We start from the raw sequence: 16,075 nt of genomic DNA on the forward strand, positions 1-16,075 counted from the left end.
TGCTTCCCGTTCACTGTGTTCTAGACTGTGTTAATAAATTTTGTGTTGGAATTACTATTATCTCCTTCTTCGTCTGCTTCCCTGCACTCACCGTAACAGAAGAACCGACCCACAGAATGAATCATGAGGACTACACTTCACACAATGGCCAGTTGGAATATGTTGAGGCGTATCTGCAGCTCTATCATGAGGCGCGCTAGGATGATGAATCATTGAAAAAGCATTTCTGGAGCGAAATGGACGATATTCTGGTCCAGATTCTGACAAAAAAAAAAAAAGATTCATCACTGGAGATAAATAAAAAGAGGATCAAGAGGAGGAGGAAGCCAAGCAAGAGAAACGAATAAGAAGTGTTGTAACTGTATCTGTTTTGAAATAAGTTACTACATGAAGTAAGAGTGTAACAAGCACCACTTTAATTTACGGCCCGCAAAGTCATACTCACCCTGTAACTACATGAAACAAAAGCATATTTCCCCATGTATTAAAAAAGATTGCAATAGTTCTTTCTACTTGCCTTGAAACAACTTAATCAGTGCACTTTCTTGCTAAATTGCTCCCAAATATTAGATTGTTGTCTATCATAATAATATAAGTACCCCTTCGTTCTAAAATACTTACAGTATAAAATAATTTGTTATTTTCCTGGTTGTTATTCCAAAGACTTTACATATTGTTCCCCTATATTTACACATACTTGCTTTATACATACACTATAATTATTGAAAGTTACAATGTAAAATCTTTGTAATTACGCAGTACTTTCCGGGCTGCAATCTAAAGTGTTACCTAAACTTGCCTTCCCTAATTCCCTCCTGATAAGCTGGTGAAGTCTGGTCGAAATGCAATCATGTTTTAGGCTCTAAAAACTAGATCGGGAAAGAATCTCTTCATGCATTTGGAGTCGTCTGACATTTTATCTTCTGGTCAAGTCTCATTGTTAGGCCTACATGTAAGTAATGTTTTGTTTTTAGTGTATAATAATATTTTGATTGTAGCCTATAGTTTTAGTTAGTAATTATTCTTATGTACCTGTTTAGACTTAGACAACTGTTTTTTCTAACCTATCATGTCTTTAAATATAAAAAAAAGGAAAAATCATAAAAAATATGCAAAAATATATATATATATTTTTCAAAATAAGTGTTGTAGGATAACTATCAGGACAGCAGTGATGTATGAACTGAATTTGGAGACAGTACAGTGTATTACAGTGAAGTTATTGACTGTTTTTGTAGTAACGCTTTTCAGGTTTTGCACTTTGCAGACGGTGCCTTCGGATCCGTCTCTTAGCCGTCTGCGCATAGAGATCAATGTATTTTTTCCTCTGTGGAGGAAAGCTGATTTTGAGGAAAATAAGGATGTAGCTTGTCTATGTTACTATGATTGAAAAGAGGTGTTATTTGTGTAGTAAAAGCGTTTAGCTCAAGAGTTATTAATCAGGGAAATTCAAATCTTTAATTTTGCGGCCAACTTTAAGTTAGTCAGTACACGTTTTTTAGTTAATGGCTGCTCCATATCTCACACAGCAGGGGAGAAAATTACGAAGCCCAGCTAATGTTGTTAAATATTGAGATGAATTTACTCTACCTTTGTCCTAATCCATGACACTTTAATTCCTCTGGTTGATAATAAAGCTCATAATGCCTACGTTAAGGCCACAGTTTACCTTACAACTTTATTCCCCATTTATTGTTCATCGCAGAAAAGTGTAGCTAATGTCTCACAGTTAGATAATAAATTAATACTGTACAATTAACACTAACCAATGTCTGTTCCTTTCTTGTTTAAAATATTTGTGCGCTCAAAACTATGTGAATACCTTAACCACTGACAACATGACAACAGAACCTCCAACTTACTCTATTTGGTCAAATATTTTAAATTACATGCACTATCATATAAAAAAAAAAAAAAAAAAAAAAAACTTACCGCTGAATCCGTTGGCTGAGACCATGGAGAAGACAACAGAGCTGAGATCACACATCCCATGCAAAAATGTACATAATCATAATTTACTGTGAAATATTACAGTTACATCTTGTGAAATCCTGGAAATAATTCACTGTGTGACAAATGTCTTGAAATAAATTATTAGAAAAATAATACACACCCGAAGTGGTAATGCAGCCACAACACAAAGCCAATAAAGGCATAAAATATAATAAAAGGTTTGTATTAGTACCTTAAGGTATGTATTGCTACTCTAAGGTACTAATATGCACATTTTAGGGGTAAATAAGGTACAAAGATGTTTTTTAAGGGTACTGTCCCAGTGACAAGCTGTTGTACCCCTAAAGGTACAGTATTTTTAATTTTTTCTGAGTTTGAACCGAACTGTTTCTTTCAGACACTGACAGCACACGTTCATCTCTGAGACGTCTCTGTGATGTGTGTGTTCACATCTGGAAGATGTATTTTAGACTGTTTGCTCACCTGCAATATGTCTGTAGGATGTTTCCTGTCAGATGTCAAATAGACGTTTAGAAGATGTCTTTAAGATGTTTATGATTAATAATGTATGTAAAACTGACATCTTAAAGACGTCTATCAGATGTTCGTAAACAGCAGATGCTTTCCAGATGAAGTGATATTTAACAGACATCTTGCAGATGTACGTGTGCTCTGATGCTGATACTGTGAGCACGGCTGAACCGAGGACTTGAATGAGAAGGGGGAATTTGAGGAAATGAAACATTGTTTTGATTTACATACTGTTGAATGTCTCGTGATCCTGTTATTTTATATGTGTGTGAAGAACTTCTATCTGCTTCTTCTGGTTTATCCAGATCTTCTTCTTTGCTTATTTTTGGATCTGGAGATCCTCTACTCTTTCTTATTCATTCAATCACTCTCTCTTTTCATTATTTGTCTCACTGCTGCTGGCCAACTGAAGCGACTGACTGAACCTCTTACTTCTGGTTGTAAACTTCCCCTTTTATTAGCAGAAACTTGCTGCTGTGCAAGTATTGAGTAATAGATAGACACAAGACATGGGCATGAATAGCATGTATAAAGAGTGATATTCTTGCTCACTGTATGCGTCACTTGCTCTTTCAGCGATCTGATGATGCTGTGGGAACTAACCGATCCAGCCCTGAAGCTTCAGTGGATTACAGCAGTAAATCGAGTGAATCCAGCAGGAGGAAAATGCTGTCATGTTTGAAAACGTGTTGCTGATTGGGAGCATCAAATAGCAAATGTATGTAGTAAAAAATGTTCAGGCAAATATATGTGACAGAGAACTGAGTGTGTGTGTGTGTGTGTGTGTGTGTGTGTGTGTGTGTGTGTGTGTGTGTGTGTGTGTGTGTGTGTGACTCTCTTCTGATTCGTATGTCTTTTCCTGAAAAACAGTTTCAATTAATTTAAGGAAGTCAAAGAAATTCCAGTTCAACACAACAGTTCAGAGGAGGAGAAAAGAAGATCTACAAATATTATCTGAGGTGAGTGTTTCATCTTTCTTTAGTTGTGTGTGTGTGCGTGTGTGTGTGTGTGTGTGTGTGTGTGTGTGTGTGTGTTATGATGTGTCATTGGTAACTTCTGAGATTTTAAAGCTGTGCTGAAGTCATAATGATGATTTTATTTGAGTTCCTCATGTCACGATCAAACAGATGATCAAGTGTGTCTTGGTAAGTGAATCACAGAAGGCAGATATTGTTGTCACATGCTGTGAAATCACTGTAAAATGTGCATTGATAAAATATTAATAAAATATGCATTCATTTATGCTTATGCATAAAGCACATGATGTGTGCTTTTACTTTTTTATGTGCTGAAAACCTATGAAGATTAGAGGCGTTTATCTGAATTAAACTGAAACTGACAATTGCGAGATAAATTCACTACTTTAATGAAAAAACAACAAACTTTTCAGTCATGTGACCTTTCTCAATGCCTAATAAACAATACTCAGCCATCTTAAAGGGACAGTTCACGCAAAAATGAAAATATGCTATTAATAATCCACTCTCAGGCCATCCAAGATGTAGGTAATGTTGCCAACTTTAGAACAGGAAAATAAGGGACACTTGAAATATTTGTACTGCACCACACAGTGGCCCTCATTTATCAAATGATTGTACACCAGAAAACTGTGCGTACGCTCGTTTCCATGCAAAATTTGGCATTTATCTATATGAGCGTGAGCAGTGACTACGATCAAATCTCACGTCAGATCTCAGCTCGTGTACACACGTTTTTGAGTCAGCAGGAACTTGCGTGTGCAGCATAGTAGATCTGGTAGAGAACTGTTCTGAGAACATTTAGATTATTTTCCTGACCGACAATCACTCACTAACTGATCATTGACCATTAAATGACAGGATTAAAATGTCAAATTAAAATCAAATTAGAATAGATGTGTGTCTTAAAATACCACAAATGTTTTTTTTTTCTTTCCAGGGATTTAACTTTGGATGTGCAAATGGCAACATTAAAAGAACATATGGATTCACACATCATGCACCTGCAACGCATAGAAAAACAGAATAATATAGCCTACAAGGAATAAAAAAATGGGACTACATGAAATATATTTCACTGAAATAATTATCAAAACAAAAGCGAAAAACTGTGCATCAAGTAGGACTAGTACTGGCTACGCTCATATGGCATGTTGGGTTCGCTTTCTTTATTTTATTAAAATATTTCTCTTTATTTTTTTAAATCCAATTGATCGCGCAGGCACCGCACTCACACACAGACGCTACATATCAGTTCTAGCATTGCTAACTTTACATTTCAGCCATTTATCAGCAAACTAAATGCAGAGAAAGTTAACACTCCTCAGTTTAAATGGTCCGCCACATTTTATGTGGATATTGAAACGAGTGAAATAGAAAGCCTTAATTTAAATAATGAACAGTAGTTCAGCAACCAATAAATATTACATCGCGACCAGGGCCGCGTTATCCTAATGGGCAACATGGGCTGCAGCCCAGGGCCTCGAGCACTGGGGGGCCCCCGAGACAATCCTCTTTTGTGTTTTAAAACGCATCGTCGTCACACACCCAAATCAAGAGTCAGAGGCGCAGCGGACACGCACGCAGGAATACAACCAGGACAGTGGTGTAGCGTCTGTGAAAGCACGTGCATATGGGCCTGGGTGGATTGGTGGCCCGCTACTACAGGCTTACCATCAAGGTATACTTCGGGCGCTCGCATCGCGTAATTTTCGTCATTAGGAGGGTTCGCGGACGTCCGCACTCCCCGTCTGCGTGCAGCCCAATTTTTGTGATGGCACGGACCGTGTGTGTACTGTTCAACAGCCCATGCGAAAGTAAATTGAGTGCTTGAAAACAAACTGATCGCGACTATGGACGTTTGGATTCTTCCCAAATGAGAGAGGTAGGCTATATGAGCCCAATTCAGTTTTGCTTTAAATAAATTCATTTCTGCTTTATAATGAATGCCACTATAGCCTAATTTGTGTTTCAATATATAGCTTCTTATTTTTCATTCTTGTTCTGTTATGAATGAAACAAATTTAAATGAATTTCTGTGGAGTGAGGCTCTAAAATAACCAAGTTATATATACATATATATATATATATATACATATACATATACACATTATATATATATATATATATATATATATATATATATATATATATATATACATATACACATGTATATATATATATATATATATATATATATATATATATATATATATAAAATGTGACTGTGTGTGTGTGTGTAGATGGAATAGATTCACTCAGAGATCAGGTGGATGGTCACTCAGGGTTTCTTTACTATATCTGCGACAAGACGACTGGGAAAACAGGACCAAATGGCTTATCAGCAAACAGCATATAGCACATCGATGTCGCATTTAACGTCAGCAGGACGAGCTACGAGACTCTGATTATATACATTTTAACTCACAGTGATCGTGAACATATAGTGGGAAGAAATTCTAAATAAAGCATACATCCATAAAAATAAAACATAAATCACGAATACAGACAATTCACATTAATACAGTGAAAATATAAACTCAAGTAACCATCATTTTACATATTTCATATAAAAGAAATGAGGATAAAGGAACGCAGCCCTTAGATGGCGCAGTCACACAGCAGAGAGCACGTGCGAGACGATACAGCACATGTGCTAAAAGCTAACACTCAGCTGGGGCTAATATTTTAACTCGAAACATGACAAAACTCGATTAAAATACATACCTGGGAAAACAGGACCAAATGGCTTATCAGCAAACAGCATATAGCACATCGATGTCGCATTTAACGTCTTAAATGAAATAAACAGTAGTTTGAAGATTACAATCAGGCCAGTTAACACACTGTTCATCGTATAGTCATAAATAATTTGACTCCATTACACAACTAGGAGTTGACAGATAAAATAAGTAACCTTTTGTGTGGTTTATAATTCAAACTTGGGCCTGAAAATGATCCAAATGTAATTATTAAGACGTAGCAAACATTTATGCGACTTACCAGCAGGACGAGCTACGAGACTCTGATTATAGAGCTCCGCCCCGCAATATCATGTGCACTAACGCGAGTGATGTAACAGCCAATGGAGAGTTTCCCAATTTATGCTGAATTTAACTAACATTATTTTTAAACTCTGTTACATATATATATATATATATATATATATATATATATATATATATATATATTGATAATGGCCGGGTTACGTTTCTCTGTGTCGTAAACTCTAGGGCGAGGCTTGTAAAATTTGGGGTGTGATATTTAAATGACAATTGTTTTCAGTCGCCACACTTATCATCACCCGGTCATTCGTACAACGGAGTTGGCCGCTTGCGAAAGTTTAATGAATCACATGTGTGCGTTGTCGTAAGCTGATTTTTTCGTTCGGATGTACGCTGGTTTCTACGTCCATTTGATAAAGGAGGGCCAGTTTGTGTCATTTCAGTGTCTGCAGTTAAGGATGTGTATAAAAGCTTCTCAGACACATTTGTTTTGCTTAACCTATTTATGTACAATTTAATCTAAAAAAGCATTTTAATGTCATTCAAAAAAATGTTGTGTTACACACAAACCATCATTTAAAATAACAGCATTTATCTGAAATAGAAAGCTTTTAAACCATTATACAGTAGACAAAAGTTTGGGGTAAGTAAAAAATGTTGGGGGGGGGGATTAAAGAAAGTAATACTTTTATTCAGCAAGGATACATTAAATTGATCAAAAGTGACAGTGAAGACATTTATAATGTAACACAATCTTTCTTTTTCAGATACATCTGGGTTTTTTTTTTTTTTTTTACTTTCTATGCAAAGAAACCTGAAAAAAAATGTTTTCAACATTGATAATAATCAGAAATGTTTCTTGAGCAGCAAATCACATCAGCATATTATTCCCTCAGGTAGATTGGATGTGTTCTTGCATGGCCAAAACTGATTTGTTGAAATCAAAACGCTGACAGTGAAAGGGATTAGCCTTGAAAATTTGCCTTGGGATTTGCCACTCGAAGCAGGAGCGACCTGACGGCAGAGGATTCTGCAGTTCGAAAATCAAACAATGATTTGTCCCAAAATGATGATACATTTTTAATTTTTATAGAGTTTGTTCTTCGTGTTGCCTAGAGTCTAGTGTATGCCTCTGACACAGTCTATTCTTTTTTGCAGGTTTATCCATATTTGCTTCTTTTTATCTCAGAATTGTGACTTTTTATCTCACAATTGCGAGTTTATATCTCACAATTGCGTGATATAAAGTCAGAATTCTGAGATATAAACTCGCAACTACATGATATAAAGTCACAATTCTGACTTTTTTCTTGCAATTAACTGACGGACAGTTTCTTTGTCTGTAACAGTTTGGACATCCAACATTTCTGGTGCATCCAACGATAGTCATGCTGCCGTGAAGCTGTTGGTGTATAAAATGTGTCACTTCAGCTTTGTCTGTTTTACTGCGCCTCCGCCACAGCTGATTCTTATTATTATTACTAATATATTGTTATTATTGTGTCAAATTCATTAGTGTATCCATTCTGTTAAAAACAACTTTTATTCCCCAAATACCTCGACTGTAATTTGCAGAATTGCGTGATTCTACCCTTGAGTTACAAAGTTGATGAAACATGATAGGAATTGGTGTTTTAGTATTAAGCCCACTAGATGGCAGTAAAAGCTGTTTTTTTCTCCTTGTAATGCTGTGCTCATGTACAAGGTTACCATGGAAACATATGCATATTCCTGCATAATGCATATGTCTGGAGACTAATCTTTGTGACTAAACCTTTATGATGTCTTCCATTTTATATATAATAATAACAAAGCAGCAATCCTGATGGTCAGTTGCAATGAAAGGAAATGCAAGCAAAGTAAGAACTGCGAGAAATAAAGTTTCACACAATTGTGAGAAAAAATGTCAGAATTGCGAGAAAAAATGTCAGAATTCTGACTTTATCACACAATTGCAACTTTATATCTCAGAATTCTGACTTTATATCACGTAATACTGACGTTATATCTCAGAGTTCTGACTTTATATTTCAGAGTTCTGACTTTATATCTCAGAATTCTGACTTTATATCTCAGAGTTCTGACTGATTTTATTGTCTGCTATATTTGCTTCTTATTTATTAAATCCAGGCAATTGGTTGATGAAACATTGATTAAAATTAAGATAATTGTTTTACAAAACGAAATTCACTTTAAAGAAAGTTGTTCATCGTTGTTCTACATAACAAAACTTCATGAAGTGGTCAAAGTCATGTCTGACCCACTCCATGTCTCTCGATATATTGTGCATCTTATGATGCATCTTACTCATGCTGTTCACATTTCATAATCAAACAGATGAATTTAAAACATAACATAGGACTATTTAAACATAAATATGAAACTATGATTTCTTTAATGGCTACCAACACATAGTAGCCTACTACAATACAGAGAAATTTCATGTTGTGAGCAAGAGTGGATCATGAGTCACGAGTCGGATCAAGCAGAATTTATTTTTAGACTTATATTTAATATTTAATAGGGGCATCCAAGTAATTTGACATTATATATATATATATATATATATATATATATATATATATATATATTGTCACAGACACGTCAGGTTCCACCTCACTCCCTTACCCACGCACTCAATCACCAGCCTACTAATCACCGCCACCTGAAGATCATCAACACCATCATCACCACCAGCACTTAAGCGCCACACTCACACACACTCACTGTCCAGTCTTGTTTGCACTACAGCCATTTGTATGCTTACCTCAAGGACTCCAAACTCTATACTTACCTGCCTCCATCGCCTCCATCGTCTCCATCGTCTCCAACGTTCCTCGTGTACCTACCTACCTGCCTGTGTGTGTGAGTGTTCCAGTCATCTGTCTCCAGCATCTCCTTCCATCACCATCTGCAACACAACAAAAGGACAGTATCACTTCTCATTCTTCTCCAAGACCATCATACTCACCATTCACTTACCTGTTGCTCTGCTGATCACCTCAATAAAACATCTATACTGCTTTTATCTCTGCCTCAGAAGACCGGACCATACCAGCAATATATCAGCATGAGCCTCACCTCATCCATTCCAAGAGCTTGTGGACGCTTTGCGCTGAGCACTCACCTCACAAACACAGTCACCGTCACCATCCACCGCTGCTGCTTCCGCATCCACTGTCTCCGCTCCTTCTCCTGTGTTTACTGCCAGTCCCATGGTCAAACCGGCGTCCTACTCAGGATCGGCGGAGGATTGCAGCGGATTCCTCCTTCAATGTGAGTTGGTCCTGGAGATGCAGCTGCACCTCTACCCTACCAACACGGCTAAAATCGGGTTCATAATCTCCCAACTGCAAGGTAAGGCCCTCCAATGGGCGGATTCCCTCTGGACACAAAAAGGCTCAGTTGTAAATCCCCCTCGGCATTCGTCTCTCTCACTTCCGGGAGGTCTTCGGAAAGCCGTTGGCTGATTCTTCAACTGGTGAGAAACTGTATAATCTGAAACAGGGAAATAAGACCGTTAACGATTATGCCTTGCAGTTCAGAACGCTAGCCGCCACCAGTGGATGGAATGAACAAGCCCTCATCACCACCTTTCGTCAGGGATTGGAGCCTAATGTGCGGTTGCATCTCACTGCATACGAGGACTCCCTAGGACTCGAACGCTTCATCCAACTTGCCATCCGCGTGGGTTCTCATATGCAGTCGTGTCTCCTTGAGCACCAGGGCCAGCCACTCTCCAACACCCTCCTCCGTCGGTCAGCTCTCCTGAACCAGCAAGTGAACCCATGTGAGTAGACAATTCCCGTCTGACATCTGCTGAAAGACAGAGAAGGCTGACCCTGAATCTGTGCTTATACTGTGGATCTCCGGGGCATGTAATCTCCACATGCCCAACTCGTCCTCCAAGGCCCGTGGTGAGTGCCATCATTCCCTCCATTCAAAAGATGAAACCACTCACTACTATTGTAAACCTTACTGCTGCTAATACCTCTGTTCCAGTGGTGACGCTCCTCGATTCAGGGTTAGCAGGAAATTTCATCTCCGGCGCCCTCTGTTGACACCTCAAGCTCAAGACCTCGCCTTCTCTGATTAACTACCAGGTCCACTCTATCACGGGCAAACCCCTGAGCCGTAAGCTGATCCGTCAATGTGTGGGACCTCTTCAACTACATCTAATACTTCACACGGAGAACATCCATCTGCTGGTTCTGGAGGAGTCCACCGCTGCTGGGTTCTAGGGCGTCCATGGTTAGAACTACACAGCCCCACCATCTCATGGCGCACGGGTGAAGTCCTGAAGTGGGGCGACCACTGTTTCTCCAACTGCTTTCCAGTACTTCCTGTTCCAAGATCTCCTCTCTCCAAGAATATCTCCATCAATGCCACTTCCATCGAAAGTCCTGTTGAAAAGCGTTCTGTGGATATTCCCTCCAACTACGCCCACTTCAGTGACGTCTTCTGCCCGCAACGCGCCTCCAAGCTACCTCCTCACCAGCCATGGGACTGTGCCATCGATCTGTTACCGGGTGAGCCAGTGCCTAAGGGATGCATCTACCCCTTATCAGTACCGGAGGAGAAGGCCATGGAGGAATACATCAAAGAGGCCCTTAACCACGGATACATCCGCCCGTCTACTTCCCCTGCTGCTTCAAGCTTTTTCTTTGTGGCAAAGAAGGACTGAGGCTTGCGGCCCTGCATAGACTATCGATCACTGAAAAAAATAACTGTCAAGTTCCGGTATCCACTTCCCCTCGTCCCAGCGGCCCTGGAACATCTCCGTGGTGCCACTGTGTTCACCAAGCTGGACCTCCGCAGCGCATATAACCTCATCCGGATACACAAGGGGGACGAGTGTAAGACCGCCTTCGTCACGCCCACCGGCCATTATGAATACCTTGTGATGCCGTATGGCCTGGTCAACGCCCCCTCCGTATTCCAGGATTTCATCCACAAGGTGCTCCGGGAGTTTCTCCATAAGTTCGTTCAGGTGTATATAGACGACATCCTCATCTACTCCCGGAGCTTGGCCGAACATCGCCACCAAGTTGCGGAGGTCCTCCAACGGTTACGGCAATTCCATCTGTTTCTCAAAGCTGAGAAGTGCTCTTTCCATCAGCCCTCAGTCCACTTCCTGGGATATGTGATTGATCACAGTGGCATCCGGATGGACGAGGGGAAAGTCTCAGCGATCCAAAACTGGCCAACTCCAACCACCATAAAGGAACTCCAGCGCTTCCTCAGATTCTCCAATTTCTATCGCCGCTTCATCAAAAACTACAGTACCATTGTCAGCCCACTCACCAATCTGTTACGGAAGCAGCCCAAGTATCTGTCCTGGTCCCAGCCTGCCACCAACGCCTTTGAGACCCTCAAGAAAGCCTTCACCACCGCTCCCCTCCTCGTCCACCCCAATCCAGACTTGCCATTTGTCGTGGAGGTGGACGCCTCCACCACCGGAGTGGGAGCGGTCCTATCGCAGCAGCAGGGGACACCAAGTAGACTGTGCCTTCTTCTCCCACAAGCTCAACCCGGCGGAGGTCAACTATGACATTGGTGACCGTGAGCTCCTGGCAGTCAAGCTTGCCCTGGAAGAATGGAGGCATTGGTGGGAGGGGGCCAATCATCCTTTCCAAGTTCTCACAGATCATAAAAACCTTGAGTATTTGAAAGCTGCTAAAAGACTCAACCCTCACCAAGATTCAATTTCTCCATATCCTATTGTCCAGGTTCCAAGAATATTAAGGCGGATGCCTTGTCCCGTCTCCATGCTCCGGAGGAAAGAAGCGAAACTCCAGAAACTATCCTGCCTGAGTCTATCTTCATGAGCCCCATCCAGTGGTCGGAAGAGACCTTACCCTCCTCCAATGCCTCCTCACGCACTCCACCGGGTTGCCCCCAGGGCTTGCAGTACATCACACGGACATGACACACTCCACTCCTGCACTCTGTTCACTCTTCACTTGGTACTGGTCAGCCGGGGGTCAATGAGACCCTCTCGCTGCTTAAACAGCGCTTCTGGTGGCCCAACATGGCCAACGATGTTAGGAGGTACGTGCAGGGCTGCAGGGAGTGTTCCATCTCCAAGAGCCCACGCCATCTTCCCACCAGCAAGCTCTATCATCTGCCCATTCCTGAGAGACCCTGGTCACACCTGGGGGTGGATTTCGTCACGGATCTCCCCGAGTCTGATGGTCACACTTGCATCCTGGTAGTTGTAGACCCCTTCTCCAAAGCCTGCCGTTTGATCCCCCTGGAGGGTCTACCTACCGCCATGGCTACTGCAGAATTAATGTTCAACCATGTCTTTGCCATTATGGGATCCCCGAAGACATAGTCTCTGACAGAGGGCCCCAATTTATTTCCCGTGTCTGGAAGGCGTTCTTCTCCCTCCTGGGTGTGACCGTCAGCCTGTCGTCCGGTTACCATACTCAGTCGAACGGGCAGACGGAACGGAAGATCCAGGAGATCGGTCGTTTCCTGCATTCCTTCTGTCACGGCCACCAGGACTCCTGGAACCAGTACCTGGGTTGGGCCAAGTACGCACAAAACTCCCTCCGACAAGCCACAACTGGACTAACACCCTTCCAGTGCATACTCGGCTACCAACCCCCACTGTTCCCCTGGGACGGGGAACCCTCCAACCTTCCGGCAGTCGACTACTGGTTCCGGGAGAGCGAGAGGGTATGGGACTGGGCGCACCACCAACTGCAGAGAGCCCTGCGCAGGCGCAAGATGACAGCCGACCTTCGACGCTCCTACCTACCAACCGGGGCAGAAAGTCTGGCTGTCCACCAGAGACATCAGGATGCGTCTGCCCTGCAAGAAGCTGAGTCCCTGCTTCATTGGCCCATTCACCATCCTTCGACAGATCAACCCCGTCACATATCGTCTTCAACTCCCTGCACAATTCATCCCACCTTTCACGTCTCACTGTTAAAGCCTCACCACCCTTCTGTTCTTCCCTCCACAGAACCTGACGTGGCAGCCGTCGCGCCCCCCCTTCCACTCATCCTGGACGATGGTACTGCCTACGAGGTTTTGTGAAATCCTGGACTCCCGGCGCCGTGGTGGTCAACTGGAATACCTGGTAGACTGGGAAAGCTATGACCCCGAGGAACGCTCATGGGTCTCCAAGAATGATATCCTTGATCCTAATCTGTTACAGACTTTCCACACCAACCATCTGGACAGACCTGCCCCACGCCCTAGAGGACAACCACCACGACGTCGGGGTCCTCGGCCCTCAGGTGCCCCCGTACTGTCACAGACACGTCAGGTTCCACCTCACTCCCTTACCCACGCACTCAATCACCAGCCTACTAATCACCGCCACCAGAAGATCATCAACACCATCATCACCACCAGCACTTAAGCTCCACACTCACACACACTCACTGTCCGGTCCCGTTGCACTACAGCCATTTGTATGCTTACCTCAAGGACTCCAAACGCTATACTTACCTGCCTCCATCGTCTCCAACGTTCCTCGTGTACCTACCTGCCTGTGTGTGTGAGTGTTCCAGTCATCCGTCTCCAGCATCTCCTTCCATCACCATCTGCAACACAACAAAAGGACAGTATTACTTCTCATTCTTCTCCAAGACCATCATACTCACCATTCACTTACCTGTTGCTCTGCTGATCACCTCAATAAAACATCTATACTGCTTTTATCTCTGCCTCCTGTGTCTCTGTTGTAACATATATATATATATATATATATATATATATATATATATATATATATAATTTTTTTTTCTTTTTTTTTTTTTTCAACACAACACTAGGGTTAAACAAAAGTTCAAACACCACAGAAAATGATATCAAGCCAAGAATCACCAGCAAAAAACAAACTCTGCAAACATGCAGCCTGCGATTGATCTACTTCACAATGTCTAACTTTTCAATCAATGGAAACATGCAGTTTATTTTAAATACATAAGCATATATGTCTTAATGATGAATAGATAATTGAAACAGAATATATAAATATATTGATAGGAAAATATGTTGTTTCTTAAAAATAGGATCTCGAGGCTACGAATTCATATCTCGTGGCCACGACATAATGATGTTGTTAACTTGAAAAAATTATCTTGTGACCACGACTTATCACGTTCCCATGAGTTAATATGTCATGGCCAGGAAAAAACTAAGTGAGCCGAATATGTCCCCTCCCAGTCACCATACAGATCTAATATGTGATTTAATTTCCAGCTGATTATGTTCAGAGACATAGCCAATTTTGTTTTTGTGAACTTTGTGTTTGCACTCAGACAACCATATATCAGAAACTAAAATTAGCAAAGCTTTTTAAACTAATGCAAAGAATAAATATTTAATTTTTACCATGACAGAGATGAATCAAAACCAAAGAGATGTTTAACTTGTTGCTGGCAGGGTATTTAAGGCATGAGCTGCAAAGACTCTGCCTACTTCTGGAAAAGGGGGTGGGGAGCAGCAGCTCATTTGTATTTAAAAGAAACACAAAAACATATTTTTGCTTCCACTCAAAAATGGGCATTTACAGAATTCCATAATATTTGATCTGTGTGGTATTTTGAGCTGAAACTTTACAGACACATTCAATGGGACACCTGAGACTCATAATATCTTGTATTATAGTATTATCTTGTAAAAAGTAGCATTATAGGACTTTGACAGAGGAGTTTGGATGAGTTGACTGAGAGTCCTGATCCGATCACAGCTTAATTTCATAATCTAAATTAAACTTGAGTGCTTAGGCCCAAATTGTTAGGAGTTAAACTACATCAGATCTTTTCTTTTTGTCCTGCAGCTCGGTGAATTGGTGAAGGGCGATGGCATCGGTTAAAGATCTGCTCAAGAAATCAATGTATGAACTAGGAGGAGATGATCTAAAGGAGTTTCAGTGGCACTTAGAGAATGATCATGAGAGTATATCAAAGTCTGACATGGAGAATGCAGATAGGTTAAAAACTGTGGATAAGATGGTGGAGTGTTTTGGACCAGAAGAAGCTGTGAAGATCACTGTGGAGATCCTGAGGAAGATAAACCAGAATAATCTGGCTGAGCATCTAGAAAACAAACTCAAGCAAGGTAATGTTTAATTTGTTGTGACTGTAATGTTATTGACAGGCAATATGAAGAAATGTGCCGCTGTTGGAGCTCATTCAGAAGAGATATGGGGTAAATAACAATCACTGCCTGTACATGGAAACAAGAAAATATAAGAGCAAGCAACAATTACAGGGCCAAGAAGATCAGCAGCAGATCTTATACAAGTATATCTAATAGAACAGTGTCTGATTTTACTAATGGTTAAATTGTTTACAGCAGTCTTAAAACTTCTACAAGCAGCTTCTAAATGCAAAGACTCCATCATCCATTGCACTGATTACACACACGGCTGAAGCCAGTCACACACCCTACATAAGCCATGGACTTCCTCTCTCTCATTGCTGAGTATTGTTTAGCATTTACACTGTTTTAGCGTAACTACTTTACGGAGCCAGTTCCCTGTTCTAGTCGTAGGCTGCATCCAAATACCATACTGTAAATTAGTTCAACAGTTCTGTTTAAATCAATATTGAATTTAAAATCTAAATTAGTCGTCTAAACATAAAA

At 41.0% G+C, this 16,075-nt stretch overlaps 2 protein-coding genes across 5 annotated transcripts in view; both read left to right on the forward strand.

Annotated features, from left to right (window-relative positions):
* The first annotated feature begins 771 nt into the window (after nucleotides 1-771).
* The window catches only part of LOC137024692 (NACHT, LRR and PYD domains-containing protein 3-like), a 28,846-nt gene continuing 13,542 nt past the window's right edge, over nucleotides 772-16,075 (forward strand). Inside the window, exons 1-4 of one of the 4 annotated variants that reach the window (XM_067392509.1) lie at nucleotides 772-952; nucleotides 3,061-3,202; nucleotides 3,355-3,443; nucleotides 15,267-15,547. In XM_067392509.1, the coding sequence (XP_067248610.1) occupies nucleotides 15,289-15,547 (259 nt within the window). In that variant the 5' untranslated portion in view covers nucleotides 772-952; nucleotides 3,061-3,202; nucleotides 3,355-3,443; nucleotides 15,267-15,288. Of the gene's footprint in view, nucleotides 953-2,823; nucleotides 3,203-3,354; nucleotides 3,444-15,266; nucleotides 15,548-16,075 lie in introns of those variants that run through there. The other 3 variants (XM_067392510.1, XM_067392508.1, XM_067392511.1) reach the window with 3 other exon arrangements.
* On the forward strand, nucleotides 9,034-12,017 carry LOC137025125 (uncharacterized). Its single transcript, XM_067393157.1, has one exon. The coding sequence runs from the start codon at nucleotides 11,370-11,372 to the stop codon at nucleotides 12,015-12,017; it is 648 nt and encodes a 215-aa protein (XP_067249258.1). The 5' UTR covers nucleotides 9,034-11,369.

The sequence above is a fragment of the Chanodichthys erythropterus genome, chromosome 8 (genome assembly GCF_024489055.1).
Source record: "Chanodichthys erythropterus isolate Z2021 chromosome 8, ASM2448905v1, whole genome shotgun sequence".
NCBI classification, from domain to species: domain Eukaryota; kingdom Metazoa; phylum Chordata; class Actinopteri; order Cypriniformes; family Xenocyprididae; genus Chanodichthys; species Chanodichthys erythropterus.

Bases quoted from the DNA above. Each gene is read 5' to 3' on its own strand.
- LOC137025125 (XM_067393157.1), top strand. From the start codon at position 11,370: ATGCCGTATGGCCTGGTCAACGCCCCCTCCGTATTCCAGGATTTCATC.